The 16,375-nt window shown below is 39.3% G+C and overlaps 1 protein-coding gene across 11 annotated transcripts in view; it reads right to left on the reverse strand.

Annotated features, from left to right (window-relative positions):
* Positions 1-9,662: 9,662 nt before the first annotated feature.
* EYA4 (EYA transcriptional coactivator and phosphatase 4) overlaps positions 9,663-16,375 on the reverse strand; it is a 299,810-nt gene continuing 293,097 nt past the window's right edge. For all 11 annotated transcript variants that reach the window (XM_065931318.1, XM_065931327.1, XM_065931326.1 and 8 more), the window contains one exon: positions 9,663-13,037. In XM_065931318.1, coding sequence (XP_065787390.1) covers positions 12,957-13,037 — 81 coding nt within the window. In that variant the 3' untranslated portion in view covers positions 9,663-12,956. The remainder of the gene's footprint in view (positions 13,038-16,375) is intronic.

A 16,375-nucleotide genomic window follows, 5' to 3' on the forward strand; every position in this document is an offset into this window, starting at 1 on the left:
AGATGACACCACCCTTATGGCAGAAAGCAAAGAAAAACTAAAGAGCCTCTTGATGAAAGTGAAAGAGTAGAGTGAAAAAGTTGGCTTAAAGCTCAACATTTAGAAAATTAACATCATGGCATCCGGTCCCATCACTTCATGGCAAATAGATGGGGAAACAGTGGAAACAGTGGCTGACTTTATTTTGGGGGGCAACAAAATCACTGTAGACGGTGATTGCAGCCATGAAATTAAAAGACACTTACTCCTTGGAAGAAAGTTATGACCAACATAGACAGCATATTAAAAAGCAGAGATATTACTTTGTTCACAAAGGTCCATCTAGTCAAGGCTATGGTTTTTCCAGTGGTTATGTATGGATGTGAGAGTTGGACTAGAAAGAAAGCTGAGCACGGAAGAATTGATGCATTTGAACTGTTGTGTTGGAGAAGACTCTTGAGAGTCCCTTGGACTGCAAGGAGATCCAACCAGTCCATCCTAAAGGGCATCAGTCCTGGGTGTTCATTGGAAGGACTGATGTTGAAGCTGAAACTCCAATACTTTGGCCACCTGATTCGAAGAGCTGACTCATTTGAAAAGACCCTGATGCTGGTAAAGATTGAGAGCAGGAGGAGAAGGGGACGACAGAGGATGAGATGGCTGGATGGCATCACCAACTCAATGGACATGGGTTTGGGTGGACTCCAGGTGTTGGTGATGGACAGGGAGGCCTGACATGCTGCAGTTCATGGGGTCGCAAAGAGTCAGACACGATTGAGCGACTAAACTGAACTGAAAGGTGTTCTATAGACAAAAGGCAGGTGGAGGACATGCGGGGAAGGACCATAGGATCTGACTCTTGTTTCAATCACACAACATATATCTATAAAGAAAGGAATTCTAATGACAAAGAGAAGACGGGGACAAATGATAAATCATATAATTTAAAGCAGATTCCAAGCCTGAGTCAATATCCAAACATCTGTAAACACATGGTCTGATACGCTGAAGAGGTGATTTCCTGGTTTTCCTTGACTAGTTACAATCTATCCTGTTCAAATCACTCATTTCACAAAAAGAAATTTCTTTAGATATTATCTAATATATTAGATATTTAACTTTGAAAATAATCAAATGAGATGAGTTGTTTAAGGGTTAGAGAAGGGAAATTGAAGACTCAAGGAGGCAAGTAATTGCCCGAAGGTAGCAGAGCACTCTGCAATGTGGGAGACCCGGGTTTGATCCCTGGGTCGGGAAGATTCCCTGGAGAAGGAAATGGCAACCCACTCCAGTATTCTTGCCTGGAGAATCCCATGGATGGAGGAGCTTGGTAGGCTACAGTCCACGGGATCACTTTCACTTTCATGTATTACTCTGAATTGTGCTCTTTCAAATTGACTATCCTGATTTGTTTCCCTTTTTAAATCTGTGCTTAGGCATCAATGTCAGCTTCATCTAAGAGTGAGGAAGCCAGCCTCCAAGATGGCCCCCAATAACCCTCACTTCCTGATACTGACACCCTGTGTAGTTCTCTCCCCCACTGCCTCATGGTTGAGCTGCACAACTAATAGCACATGGCAAAAGTATGCCGCTCATGAGATGCAGAATAAAATACTGCAGCTTCTATTTAGGGCACTCTTGCTAGCTCACTTTCCCCTGGGGATCTCTCATTGTGAGGCAAACAGCTGCCATTTTGTGACTAATGTTATGGTGAGGTCTACGTGGCAAGGAACTGAAGCCTGTAGCCAAGAACCACGGAAGAACTGACCATTGACAACCATGATTTAAATGAGCTTAAAAGAAGATTCTCTGGCCGGTTGAGCTAGGAGATGACTGTAGTCCTGGCTGAAAGCCAGATTACCTGACTGTAATCTGGTGAGAAACCCTGAGGCAGAAGCTACTCATTGATTACTGACCATCAGATACTGCGTGAGTTGATGAATGTTTGATGTTTTGAACAACTAAATTTCGGGGTAATTTGTCACAGAGCAAATGTTAACTAATGCATGGGGTAGTCAGGTAAGTCTTTCTCTATCAGCTTTTCTGATATATATGGGTAGAGGAGATTTAGTCTCCAAAATCACACCATGTAACCTACTGACTGCCTCAGCTCACGTGATGAATAAAGACCTCATTTCAGGCTACAGCACTAGTGTTCAAACTTGCTTCTACTATGTCAAATATGAAGAGAAAATAGACTAATAGCTCTCTTTTTCACAATTTAGCAATTCTTCAACCATTCCCTCTTAGGCCCTTGACTCTTCCCAAGGCTCTGCGTGGTGGTTATTTATAGCTGATTGAGTTATTACTCCATAACATCCCCACATGCAGCTTGCACAGTATTTATTGAGCAGCTTTTAATGATGAATAGAGTGAGAAACACCAGGCAAAGAATATGGTAATAACAGTACATAAATTTTTATTTTCATTTAGCATGAAAACACCTGATTTCCTTCAACATTGTAAACATGTCATATTATTAGGCAGTGAAAGCCTGATGAATTTAAACATTAGTTTAGATATTGTTTTGACTAGAAAGGTACTTTAATTCCACTTGCTTCCACTACTCCAAACTGCTTTATTTTTATTTATTTCACTTTGATTTAATTAAAAAATATCCCAAGGAGAGAAAACAACTGGAAGGTTTTCTTGGGATGGGATTGGTTATTTTAAAGATATTTCTTTTCTTATTCTCTTGAGAGCACAGAGAGGCTCAAGAAAGAACACTTTATGGTCAGAGTTGGCAAATGTCTCATATTTTGTAGACAGTAAATATGATTCAAACTGTTTAGAAGGAAACTCTGCTGGACCATTTTAAAATAATTAAAAATTCACTAATTAATTACATACAATTTGGTCATTAGTTAAAGGGAATTTCAGGCTAGGAAGGTGACTTACTCCTAGATATAATGTTAAGAAATAAGTACCTATCAGGTTAGATTACTGCCATGTAAAAGGATGAAGAGACAACAGCCTCCCAGCTGCTCAGGGTCACGAGTTGTTTCTTTACCATGACGGGTTCCCTGGTACCAAGGTTCTGTCAGTTGCTGGAATAGAAACTTTAAGGGTTTTTCATTCAGTTGTTAAGACAAAGGTCTGGCTGATCTGAAAACAAAGTAAATAAGCTCTCCTTGTGGGTGCCAGTACGGGTGCTGTGGGTCACATGGGGAAGAGGAAAGAAGGGGAGTCCTGAAGAGTCCTTCCTGCCACACTGGCTGTGATCACACAGAACGTTGGGGGCTTGCCTGAACTTGGCATGGCCCTTTTTATCGACTACACTGCATGCCTCTTGGTGGGACAGTCATCAGTCACGGGGGCAGTCCAAACAGTTTCCCAAAGAAATAAAAAGTATACGCAAAAAGTGGTCACAGGATTTGGCATTCTGTTGACTAAGTCTGTTCTAAACTGCATCTCACAGATGATGAGGTGATGTGGCCATAGGGTTTAGGGCAGAGAGGATGAGAAAGGCAGATGGAGCTCTGACATTCTAAGCCTACATATCTGTGTTCTGTGTGTATGGCCCATTTACAGGGTAACATAAAATGTGGTTACAGGATTGATCCAGGGCACTTTAGAGGGGGTAAATATTTGAAGTGACAATTTAAAACTATTCTAAGATATTTTAGGTCCCTTTCTTTTAAATTAACAATTTCTTCCCTTTTACATTCCTGCTGATCCCATGGCTCTTGGCCACCGTGTAACTGGAAAGAGCAAGCTCATAAAATCGGGAGTCCCAAACCACTTAATACACTTTGACCAATTCTAACCTCCTTTATTCTTTCAGACATCGATTGGAGGGCGTGCTTTGGGATGTTTGCTCCAGAAATCACCATTTCCAGTTGTGTATTAGTGCACACTCTCTTGATAAGCTTAAGGAACAAAAAAAGAAATGAAAGTGAGATACAGTGCAAGGGAGGTAATTCTGCATTACAGATGGCTTACCTGATAGACCTACTTTCCAATTCTACCTATGCCACCCACCTGCCATGTGACCTCTGGAAGTCACTGAAACTACACAATAGGACTAATAACACCAACTCTCAGGGATATGGTCCTTAAATGGGGTCACAGAGGATAAGCTCCTGACTCATTATGTATCTCCAAATGTTTGTTTCCTTCCTCTTCCTTCCCTGGCATGCTCCCTTCTTTTAGAGTGGACTCCAAAGCTACCAATTAAAGCAAAGCAAGATGCCCTCCCGCAAGTTCCCATCACTCACTTAGCTTCAGTGGTTCCCACTGTCTCCAGCCAGCTGTCACTGCTGAGGCTGGATTAGCAAAACTGTAACAACAACAAAGGCTTCACACAGAGAGAAGGAGGAGCATGAATGAATAAACCATGTTCTGTCTGCGCAGACAGAAGGGAAATGTTCCCTTTTCTATTCTTAAAAAACAATTTCTGAGCCAAGTCTGGTAACAATGCCTATTGCCAAAAGGAGAAATAATAGTACGTGGTAGTGGATTTTCTCTAGAAAAGCAGTGGGTCCTCAAAACTTGGAGAATGCACTTGTCATTTGTAAAATACTAAATGCAATTTTAAAAAATGATGTGTTAGACCACTCATTTGTCAGAGCCCTTTCTAGTGTCTCCCCTACCTCTACCCCCTGCTGTCCCCATAACTGATGTAGAAGTAATTTCATGAGCCAAATAGGATGGTTTTACAGGTGTGTGTTTGGCATTAATTTTAATTTCTGTTCACATACATGCTATTAAAGCCTACTCTCATGAAATAGCTTATTGAGCCAAAATATATCTCTTAATGAAATCCATGTTTTTGGGGAAAACAATAATCTTTCTAAGAATAATTGATTGAGTCATCTGTCATTTTGCTACAGAGCTCCTTCCCTAACAGTTTTTCTTTGTTTGGCAAATTTATTTGAAATGTTATGCTGTTTCCAATCCGACATAAGCTGGCGATGACTTGTACAAAAGTCACTGATGAAAAGCTCACAGAGGCACTTGAATTCCTCCAGGGTTGTAAATCCTGGGTTTGTCTTTACTGGAAATTGGGGTAAGGCAGACATGGAACAACACACTGGTTCCAAACTGGGAAAGGAGTATGTCAAGGCTGTATATTGTCACCCTGCTTGTTTAACTTATATACAGAGTACATCATGAGAAATGCTGGGCTGGATGAAGCACAAGCTGGAATCAAGATTGCTGGTTTGAAATGTCAATAACCTCAGATATGCAGATGACATCACCCTTATGGCAAAAAGTGAAGAAGAACTAAAAAGCCTCTTGATGAAAATGAAAGAGGAGAGTGAAAAAGTTGACTTAAAACTCAACATACAGAAAACTAAGTTCGTGGCATCTGGTCCCATCATTTCATGGCAAATAAATGAGGAAACAATGGAAAAAATGACAGACTTTATTTTTTTTTGGGGGGGGGGGCGCTCCAAAATCACCATGAATGGTAACTGCAGCCATGAAATTAAAAGACATTTGCTCCTTGGAACAAAAGTTATGACCAACGTAGACAGCATAATAAAAACGAGAGACATAACTTTGCCAGAAAGGTCCATCTAGTCAAAGCTATGGTTTTTCCATTAGTCATATATGTATGTGCGTGAAGTGAAGTGAAGTTACTCAGTCATGTCTGACTCTGCGACACCATGAACTGTAACCTACCAGGCTCCTCCATCCATGGGATTTTCCAGGCAAAAATACTGGAGTGGGTTGCCATTTCCTTCTCCAGGAGATCTTCCCTACCCAGGGATTAAACCTGGGTCTCCCTCATTGTAGGCAGATGCCTTACCGTCTGAGCCATGTGAGAGTTGGACTATAAAGAAAGCTGAGCACCAAGGAATTGAGGCTTTTGAACTGTGGTGTTGGAGAAGAATCTTGAGAGTCCCTTGGATAGCAAGGAGATTCCAACCAGTTCATCCTAAAAGATGTCAGTCCTGAATATTCATTGGAAGGACTGATGCTGAAGCTGAAACTCCAGTAATTTGGTCACCTGATGTGAAGAACTGGCTCATTGGAAAAGACCCTGATGCTGGGAAAGAATGAAAGTGGGAGGAGAAGGGAACGACAGAGGATAAGACGGTTTGATAGCATCACTGATTCAACGGACATGAGCTTGAGTAAACTCCGGGAGTTGGTGATGGACAGGGAGGCCTGGCGTGCTGCGATTCATGGGGTCGCAAAGAGTTGGACACGACTGAGCGACTGAACTGAACTGAAGCTATGTGGAGCGGCATGCTCAATTGACTGGTCACCCCCAATAATTTTTTCCAGTGTGCACGCTGCCTACACTTTCTACCTTACTGCCATCTTTCCCAGCTTTCACTCATGCCGTCTCAAGGTTTCATAAATGCTAAATGCTTCTTAAACAACTGATTGGTATGATCAGATTAAATTATTTAGCTTTTTGAACTGTTTTCATAGCAACTCAGTTATGATGCAGAAAGGTGCTTAATGAACACCCAGGGAGTTGCTACAAATTCAGCTTCCCACTGAACAATTCTTCCAAATGAATACCTTCAATCACTAGATTCAGTCCCCTCCTTCAATAACAAGTGCCACCGACAGCAATAAAAACAGCTACCAGAAGCTTTTCCTTCGTGTTTCTGACCTTCTGTGAACTGCTCTGCCTCTACCAAACTTTCCAAATTGGAAATGGCAGGGTGGATTTACCTGAGAAGCAGCAACAATTACTAAATCTTTATTCTTCTTAGCATGTTAATCTCTTAACCTAATCCAGCAATCCATCAATAACTCTCCAGGATCCTTTTAGATCCCTTATCTCTAAGGAGTACCCAGAGAAACTGTTGTCAGGAGCAAATCCTGACACATAAATCCTCTGTATATAAAACTTTCACTGAATACCTACTGATCTCAGGATGAAATCATAACTGATTAAAACCTCATCATCTGACCCTTGTTTATTTTCCAGTTTCATTTCTTACCATTTCCTATCTTTACACCATGCTCCAGAAATAGGAAATACTTGCAGTCCTCTAACCTCATCATTCTGCTTTTCTCTCTCTTACCTACCCACTCATATATATTTTCCACTTTGTCTGAACGCTTCCTATGCCCCTTTCCCTGGCCTTCTCCATTTTGCCCACGGAGTTCCAGCTTGAGAACCATTTTGTCCAGGAATCCTCCCTTTGTGGGATGGTCAGATGAGTCTGCAAGTTATTAGTCATGTACCATGTGCTTCCCCATCCTAGCGCCTTTCACACACTGGTTTCACAGTCTCTTCCACTGAACTGAGGGTCAGAGTGTGATGAGTTCATGGTCAGCCCCACCAGCTGTGGTTCTGTGGAGACTGACGTGGTGGCTCTGCCATCTTCTCCAACACACACTCACATGCAACTCAGTGTATTTCCCAGAAGGCTCCATAGAGAACTAGATTGACATCATCAGTGTAGGCGCTGGGCACAAAAACCTAAGGCTTCATGATGACAAAGGAGAAGACGGTGCCCTTTGGCTGCGGAGACAGTGTCCACACGAGCCCCAATCAAAAAGTATTCCATGTGGAGGGAGGGAAAATGATTTTCTGGCTTGTATATATCTGGTTTGTCACAGATTCATTAGCATATTCTGTCTTCATGTTTTTCAAACTCTGCTAACACAATCCTGGAAGGTCCTCTGGATGAGGGTCAGGCATTTAAAGTAAGAGCTTGGAACCATTCTTGGTCTGTGCAAGCATTTTTCTTGGTCACAGTTCATCCCCGGGATTGACCTTGGCTGAGTCAGATTTGAGAGGGATTTGAGAAGTGACCATTGAATGAGAATATATGGGATCACTACCTCCAATAATTGATTAAAAAAAAAAAAAACCACAAACCATGCAGCTGTTAAACAACGGCTATCTTTTGCTACCTGAGGGAAATCATACACTTTCCTTTTTGTTTCCAGGATTCAGAATCATTAACTAGAGTTTGCAAATAGATCTGATTTTTGTGTAATATTTTGTGGCTTTAATTAATTGAAATCAACTAAACCTATTCATGTTTCATGCTTTTTTTTTTTTTTTAATAAAAGAGTAAAAGGAAGAAGAAACAATCATTGATTCACTATGGACTTACTTTTTCCTCATGTATAACTTTTTTTCCAAATGTACCTTTGCTTATGGCCATCCTTGTTCTTTATTTTCATGAATTATCAATATTAGGTCAGTAAACAATCCAGCTAAGTTGTAAAAATTCACATTGGTCCCATCCAAACTTTGTTGTTGTTCGGTCGCTAAGTCATGTCTGACTGTTTTTAACCCCATGGACTACAGCACGCCAGGCTTCCCTGTCCTTCAGTGTCTCCTGGAGTTTGCTCAGACTCATGTCCATGAGGTTCACAATGTCATCCAATCATCTCATCCTCTGCTGTCCCCTTCTCCTCCGGTCCTAAGTGTTGCCCAGCATCAGGGTCTTAACTGGGTTTTCTTTTTCTACTTTTTTAAAAAATCTAGCTCTACCATTTTAAATTTCTTTTAATTTCTGACAATGGTCATATTTTCCTATGGTTTATGCATGTATTCAACAAAGGTGTTTTGAATAACTGCTATATGAAGCACACATTCTTAGATACTGGACATATAGCAGTGAACAGGACAAAACAAATTCCTACCTTCATAGAACATACATTCTGATGGGTGAATCATCCAATACAAATTTAAATAAAATATATATAAAATATATGTCTTGTTGGATAATTGTAAATGTAAGGACTAAGAATTATTTAACAGTAAAGGAGGGACACGACAGAAGTGTTGGATGAGCAGATGCAATTTTAGAGGTGAGGACTTACTCAGCAATTTGGAGGTTGATGTTTTTAAAAGTTGTGAATGAAATTGGTCTCAAATTTCCCTTTGGTTTGCATTTGAATAACAGATTTGCAAATAAGTCAATACTATACACAAGATAATAAAAGAGCTGTTATATCTGTTTCAGGGGTAAAAATACTCCTTTATCACTCTTTGAAGATACTTATAATTCATATGCCATATTCATCTAAAGTGAACTTGCTTTAAATATTCTAAATGGTATTATTTTAATCACCGACAAAGTGTGATTACATTATGCACTTTACTTTAAGGTAACTACCTATATGGGGCTTGAGGCTCCCCAGGTAGTAGCTAGTGGTAAGGAACCCGCTTGCCAATGCAGGTTAGACACAGGCGATGCTGGTTCGATCCCTGGGTCAGGAAGATCCCCTGGAGGAGGGAACGGCAACCCGCTCCAGTATTCTTGCCTGGAGAATCCCATGGACAGAGGAGCCTAACAGGTTGCAGCCATAGGGTCGCACAGAGTCAGACACAATTGAAGCACGCATATGGGGCTTCTCAGATGGCTCAGTGGTAAAGAATCTGCCTGCTGGTGCAGGAGATGTGTGTTTGATCCCTGGGTTGGGAAGAGTCCCTGGAGAAGGAAATGGCAACCCACTCCAGTATTCTTGCCTGGAAAATCTCTTGGACAGAGGAGACTGCAGGTTACTGTCCATGGGGTCACAAAGAATCAGACATGATTTAGCCGTGTGTATGTAAAAAACCATGCTCACGTCTTTTAGTACACCAGTCTTCATTAGTGACATTTTACTGTGTTGCATCTCAGCTTGCTTTAACTGCAAATGGAAATTTAGGCACAACCAAGGGAAGGTAAGAACACAGCAAGGAACCTAAATACAAATTTCAGATTATTTAGAGTTGAGCTAAATACACACAAGAGAAACTCAACCACATGGAGGGTGAAGAAAATGAAAACATTTCCAAAGGTATTTATTGAGAAATAGTAAAGATGTACATATTTTTACAAGCTTTTAATATTAATTTACATTTCTTTAAATTATGTAGGCCCCAATAATCTATATTTTACTAATACATAACAGAAACCCTCTTCTTTGTTAGATTTCCATATGCTATAGTTGGGAGTCAAAATGCAACTTTGGCTCAAGATGCTTATTTGTTTTTAAAAGAAATACTAAATGCCATATTCACTGAGAATGTAGGCTTGTCATAAACAAATGTGCGTTAAAAAAAAACCCAAAACCTCCATACTGCAGCATGCTGTTGACACTATTTTGAATCAGTTCACCAGAGACTAAGGAAAAAACATTTTTAGAGTGTTATATCTACTGCTTGTGCGCAAACTGCATGATACTAAAATATTCTTTTTGCCTCTGAATTTGATTCACAAATCTTTGCAGGGCATAGTAACTTAATCTCGTCTATGACATTACTATAGTCAGGCCACCCATTTTACTACTTTTCAGGTGCAACACGAGGTGGTTACCTATCTTGGTGAGAGCCCAAGTTTGTACATGTAGGAACCAAAAACCCATGTCTGAGACAGAACACTTTTCAAATTGGTTTATAATAAGGCACAATCTTCTAAATGTCAACAGAATGTGGAAACTGCCATAGGGGGTGTTTTTTGTTGGTTGGTTGGTTTATTTTATGCTTTTCAGGTGAGAAAGGAAGAGGCTCTTGAGTTCCTAAGTGGGGGAGAGAAACACTGTAGTTTGAGCATGCTTAAAGTCGCAGAACAAATTGTGACGGAGGCTCACTGGCCTGTACCATGGCGGGGTCTGCCGAGCAGTTGTCCAACAATCCAGCATTTAGGTTTTAGGCTGGCAGTCTCTTCTGGACATGTCATTATCAGAGAAGAGGTTTGTAAGAAACAGCACTGCTGATGCAGTCAGCGACCCTTCTCTTCGCCCTGTAGAGCAATGTTCCTTTCTGTATCTGCAGGGTTAGCAGTGTAAGAAGTCTTGCTTGTTCAATAAGAAAAAGAGTGAAAACTTTTGACATAATGCCAAAATTCTATTAAAGAACCTGGTTATATAGTAAAGATAACTTTGATTTGTTCACAGTAATAAACATTTAAGGTTTTAGTGCACAAAATAGAATTACGTATTGATAATCAATGCAGCTCTTAATTTTTTAAACTACCATTTTCAAGCTAAAGGTCAATAGAAATGTAAGATTTATTAATATTATGTATTTGTCCTTAATCTGTCTGCAACATTATTTGGTTGCAGAGGTAGCCATAAGCTACAGAATTTAAAGATTAAGGTGTGTATGTGATGAAACCACAATGTTAATATCTGCAGAACATGATTTTAGTCTCTTTTTGCCTGATACAAACATGGCCTTAGCGTACAAAAAAGAAATACAGATTTATAGCCTGAAAAACAAAATCGCACTTCCATACTGAATGTTGTGATCAATGGACAAAGCACCAATCTTTTGGGAGCCACAGAAGCCTCAGATGATGAATTATCAAGGACCAGCTTCCCGTTAGGAGCACAGGTTAGGAGCTGGATGGCAGGTTCCACATTGTGACATTTTAAACACAGAACTGCAGGTGTAGACACCATTAAAACACTCCTAGATCTTGAAGTCTTAAATTTCCACAAGGGAAATCAGGTCATACAAAATGACAGGAGAACCTGTATCGTGTTCCTAACATGGGTTACACACCAAGAAGAAAAAAAAAAACCATGCAAACTCAACGATGACAGGCTCTCCTTGCAATGAATGAAATCCATTGTGCAGTAACGGTACAGGCAGAAACTAAGATATACAGGTCTGTAATGGAGAGAAACTGGATGAATGTGTCAAGACAGAGAACCAGATACCATTTCACTGTTTAATTTTAGTAATGCTGCCAAGATCTGGCTCATTTGTAAATTTATTTTATGATGTTAGGCTAGGAAAAATTTTCATTGATTCTCTTCTCTCCTTAGAAACTGTCTGGGGAATTTGCCTTCCACTACTGATGACATTTCATTTTTGCAATGGCATTGGAAATAAATGCACTTAGCTTTATTTTAAGCCCTGTTCACCCAATGTGAATTTTAAGCCATGTTCATGCATAGTCTAAGAAAGTTTGGGTGATATTTGCCTATGATTTTCATCTGAATATCTTCTTCTACACAACTTACATATATCAAAAAGTCAAATTCCAAATTGTATAGGTCATCATGAATATGGCTTTTAGTTTTCTTCAGTAAAACTGTAGAAAGGGTACTCGAGGCTTCAACATACATTTCACTTTCTAAGTAAAGGTCCCACAGTCTTTCCCAAACCTTCTGCTTCTGGTTGGATGCATAAATAGTTGCCTCAATCAATTATTGGAATTATTAAGAACCCAAATAAAACACAAGCTTTCCTTTATTATTATTATCATTTTCTTATTGCAACAAATGCTCAGCTTCTTGCTGAGGCATTATTAAGCTCTGATAGCTTGAATTTTAAATTTGGTCATCTGAAAAAACGATCACAAAGGTTTTTGTTTTTCATTATCTACAGAGATTTTAACCAAAGTTACATTGTAACACACAAACGCTGTCTTGTCTTTAAGGCACAACACATCAGTATGAACATTCTGTTTGCCAAACTTAAAAAAACAGACATGATTAGATTCCCCTTTCCCCTCCCAAGGCCCTCCCCGACAAATGAAGGAAAAATTGCATCCATTTTCAAAGTCAGCTGCTAATAAAGTCACAGTAAATTATTCTCATCAATAATTTACACAAATTACAGGTCTAGATAGGATTGTCCTTACACAGTCTGAGTGCATTCCAATTCAGATTTTCTGGGCTAGGTAGGTTAAAGTCAGATTCAAACCTCAGGGCTAAGAAGATCTCCCATTTTGAGGAATGTTGTTGAACCTTGTCAGACGAAGCCTGTGTTGGTGCTTTGCCAGGGTGAGTTCTTTGCTAAAGTTGTTCATTCCAGTTAGGACTCCTTCGGTGGGTACCAGCAACCTCCACAGAATTTTTTTTTTAAACCATTAAAGTGTTGTAAATATAAGACCATAGAGCGTCCTTTCTGTAGCACTAAAGTTTAATTTCATTCAGCAATCTGAATTCTTCATTCTGGAATTCTCATTCCAAATATGATTTCATCCTTTAAGACAATTTATATGTGTAAAGCCAGAGGCATTGAATCACACATAAAAATTCAGTGTACTTGAAATATAAAAAAAAAAAAAACAAAAACAAAAACCAACGGATCTCCAGGTGGAGAACAGTTACAAATACTCTAATTCCAGTGCTTGATGTAGCGCCAAGAGGTCTGAGTGACTTGATATCCTCCAAAAAGGCATATTGTGCTGTGTGGTTAAGAGAAGGAGGGATGGGAGAGAGAAGGGGGAGGGATGGAGAGAGATCATAACTATTATCTCAGTGAAGCAGTGGTCCACACAAGGATGGGCAGTTCACCCAAGTTCAAGGGAGGGAGTTGAAAGGAGGAATGATCATATTCGAAGGCTTGGTAGCATCGATGTGGTATTGTCACAATACTAGAGAAATAGATCTGAACTGAATTTTAGCGATAATAAAAGAAAGTAATGAGGCTTCTTAAGTTAATATTCATTTTGGAAAGTAGCATTACCAATATCAGCACCCAGAAATGCAAGCTGAGCTCCTCTGTGGCTGGAGGAGAACAAATTTTACCTACGTCACTCCTTAAGGTCTATCTCTCAGAAACAAAGTGAAAAAATGATAAGCTTCCTAAATCCAAGGCTTATTGTCATTTGAGAGGAAGAGGGTGAATTCCTTCCTACATAAGAAATAACCTGAAAGTGGACTGTATAAGACAGGAAAAAATGTGGGGATGATCATGTTTCTTACTTGTCTGGAGCAAATCATAACTTAAGTCAGCAGAGTTGACCTGATTTATTTCCTTGGTATAGGACTGAGACACAGCACATGCTCAAGGTGGGAGATATCACTCCCCGAAGGGGACAGCAATGAGTTCGTGTGCGGAAAACACTCTTGAATATTACAGTGGTTTGTGGCTCTCCAAAGGTATACCAGTATATGGTATATGTGTGGTAAAATTACATGAAGGGTTGCAATTAAGGAAAAATGTCTAAAAGTACTTCATCATGGATGATTTAATGAAAAAAAGAAATACTGCACTATAGCAATGAACAAAAGCAAAACTTAATTTATAACTTCAGGCTGATGACATCTTATAGAATATATATTCATGTGTATAATAGAAATATATGTATTATACATATAATATGGTAAAAACACTTCATTATAAAAAGTATTATAAAAAGTATAATTAAAACAATAATTACTATTGTCCTATAGTTTTTACTGTCCAATATGGTAGCCATTAGTCCAACATGGCTATTGAGTGAGAACTTGAAATGTGGCAAGTCCAGTTCAAAATATATACTGAACTTCAAAGCCTTGGAACTTTTAAAAAATGTAAACATCACATGAATAGCTTTTATACTTATTAGGTATTTAGACAATAATATTTTGAGTATATGGGTATACTAAAGTATTACCAGAATTAATTCTAGTGGGCTTCGCAGAGGGCGCGAGTGGTAAAGAACCCACCTGCCAATGCAGGAGACATAAGAGACACAGGTTCGGTTCCTGGGTTGGGAAGATCCACTGGAGAAGGGCATGAGAACCCACTCCAGTATTCTCGCCTGGAGAATGCCATGGACAGAGGAGACTGGTAGGGTACAATCCATAGGGTCACACAGAGTCAGACATGATTGAAGCGATTTAGGAGCAGCAGCAGCAGAATTAATTCTACCTGTCTTTTTAACTTTTTTTTTTAAATGCAACTCTCACAAAATTTAAAATGATAAATATGGGTCATACCACATGTTTCTATAGTGGAGTTCAGTTGTAAACTTTGAAATTCTTCTTAAATTTACAAAAAAAAAAAAAAAACCCCTATACTTTTGGGTCAAATTAATGCATGAAATTCACCTAGAAGTAACTTTTTAAAAAAAATTCAGCTCAGATATATTTGTAGTAACAAAATAGTACTTTATATTTTTGCACATGCGATTACAGCTACATCCCAAGAAAAGCATGCATTCTGGATACTAGAGAAACCAGCCACCTGTGTTTCAAAACAGAATTATAAGCCTTCACCATCACCAAAACTGTACTGACATACACAACCATTTGGAAACAGCATTCTAACCAAGGTTCTTATCCATTGGAGTCATGCCTTTTTCCCCTGAAGCTGTGGGTTTAAAGCTGAAGGTGTAACAACTGGTATACCAAGTCTAGTTTTCATGCTATGTATAAGTGGGGTAGACTTTATAAGTTTTAATTTTCAAAGGCATATCCTATTTTGGAAAAGTGAATTTTATCAGCTCTGACCTAGATATATGTGAATTTCACATAGGTTAAAAGATATGCAAAACGCTTGCCATGGTGGCTGCGTTGGCTGTTCTTTGTTAGGTGTAATTACGGTGTTAATATGAAAAATTAAAACAACAGGGACTCAGGGCACTGACAAACTCCAGAAGATATTTCAACTGTGTGTGACCCAAAGGATTTCAAGCGGTCGTCAGCTGGGAAATTGTATTTCTTGAGACTGCGTCCCTGACCTCATACAGAACGTCCTTGGGGCCAGTGTGTTGTCTTGGGTCATTGACACCACTAATTAGGACCGAGGAGAGGAGGGACTCTGTGGGAGGCTGAGACTAAAACAACTTTCTTCACGTTATGGGAAATCATGGAGTATTTCAAGTATGGTTTCCAGAGTGTCACCAAACCTTCTAAAGTGGAAGCTCTTTCTTTTGTCTCCATTTTGCTTGATTTGAATTGATTACAATCATACATCATTTCTATTAACTTTTGAATATCACTATAAACTTTTCTAGGACACTGTTTATATTAGGTTTTCGGGGGAGGGGGGTATGGGTGGTGGGGGACAGAAATCAGATAAACACTCAAGCACATGCAAGAGTCCAGTTAAGGTTTTTTTAAGATGATGCTATAAAATCTCTTCAGGAGAATAAGGATAATATTTTTTCCTATGGAAAACAATATACGCTGATATGTCATTGTTTAATAATACTTATTCATCATTTTGCTCTGTTTTATAAATTACATCAGTTTAATCCTCTCTAGATGACATTTTGCCATCAATCAGTGAAGAAAGCAGCAGATCTCAACGTTGGGTTAACTTACTGTCTGGTATCTGGGGCCAAGCCAATGATATGGTTGATGCTGGACCAACCATTGAAGGTTTTTTAACTTCCCTGATTCTCTAGAAATATGGGTCAGATGAAAAGGCTGATTTAAATACCTAGGGTCTATGAGGTCTTCTGAACATATTCAAAGCCAGCTGCTTGGCTTCATGAAAGTAGCAAGGATTTACCAGAAAGGTAATACTCTTCAACAAGATGTACATGAAAGGTACATTGCCTTTAAGTCTCTACAGTAAGTTGGCGCCAAAGGATTTGAATACTATATCCCATTCCAACAGTATTTATTAAATTCTCTGGCAAGAGTTTTTTCTTCAGCTATTAAAGCTATCATCAGCATTTATCATCACGAGGCACAATTGCGACGAGGTACTCACAGCACAGAGGCTGGATGGGCAAAGGGCAAGAACTGAGCCACTTACATAGATTTCTATGGAGCTTGTTAAGCATCTTTAATCTTGTTGAATTTCATG

This window comes from Muntiacus reevesi, chromosome 3 (genome assembly GCF_963930625.1).
Source record: "Muntiacus reevesi chromosome 3, mMunRee1.1, whole genome shotgun sequence".
Classification (NCBI taxonomy): domain Eukaryota; kingdom Metazoa; phylum Chordata; class Mammalia; order Artiodactyla; family Cervidae; genus Muntiacus; species Muntiacus reevesi.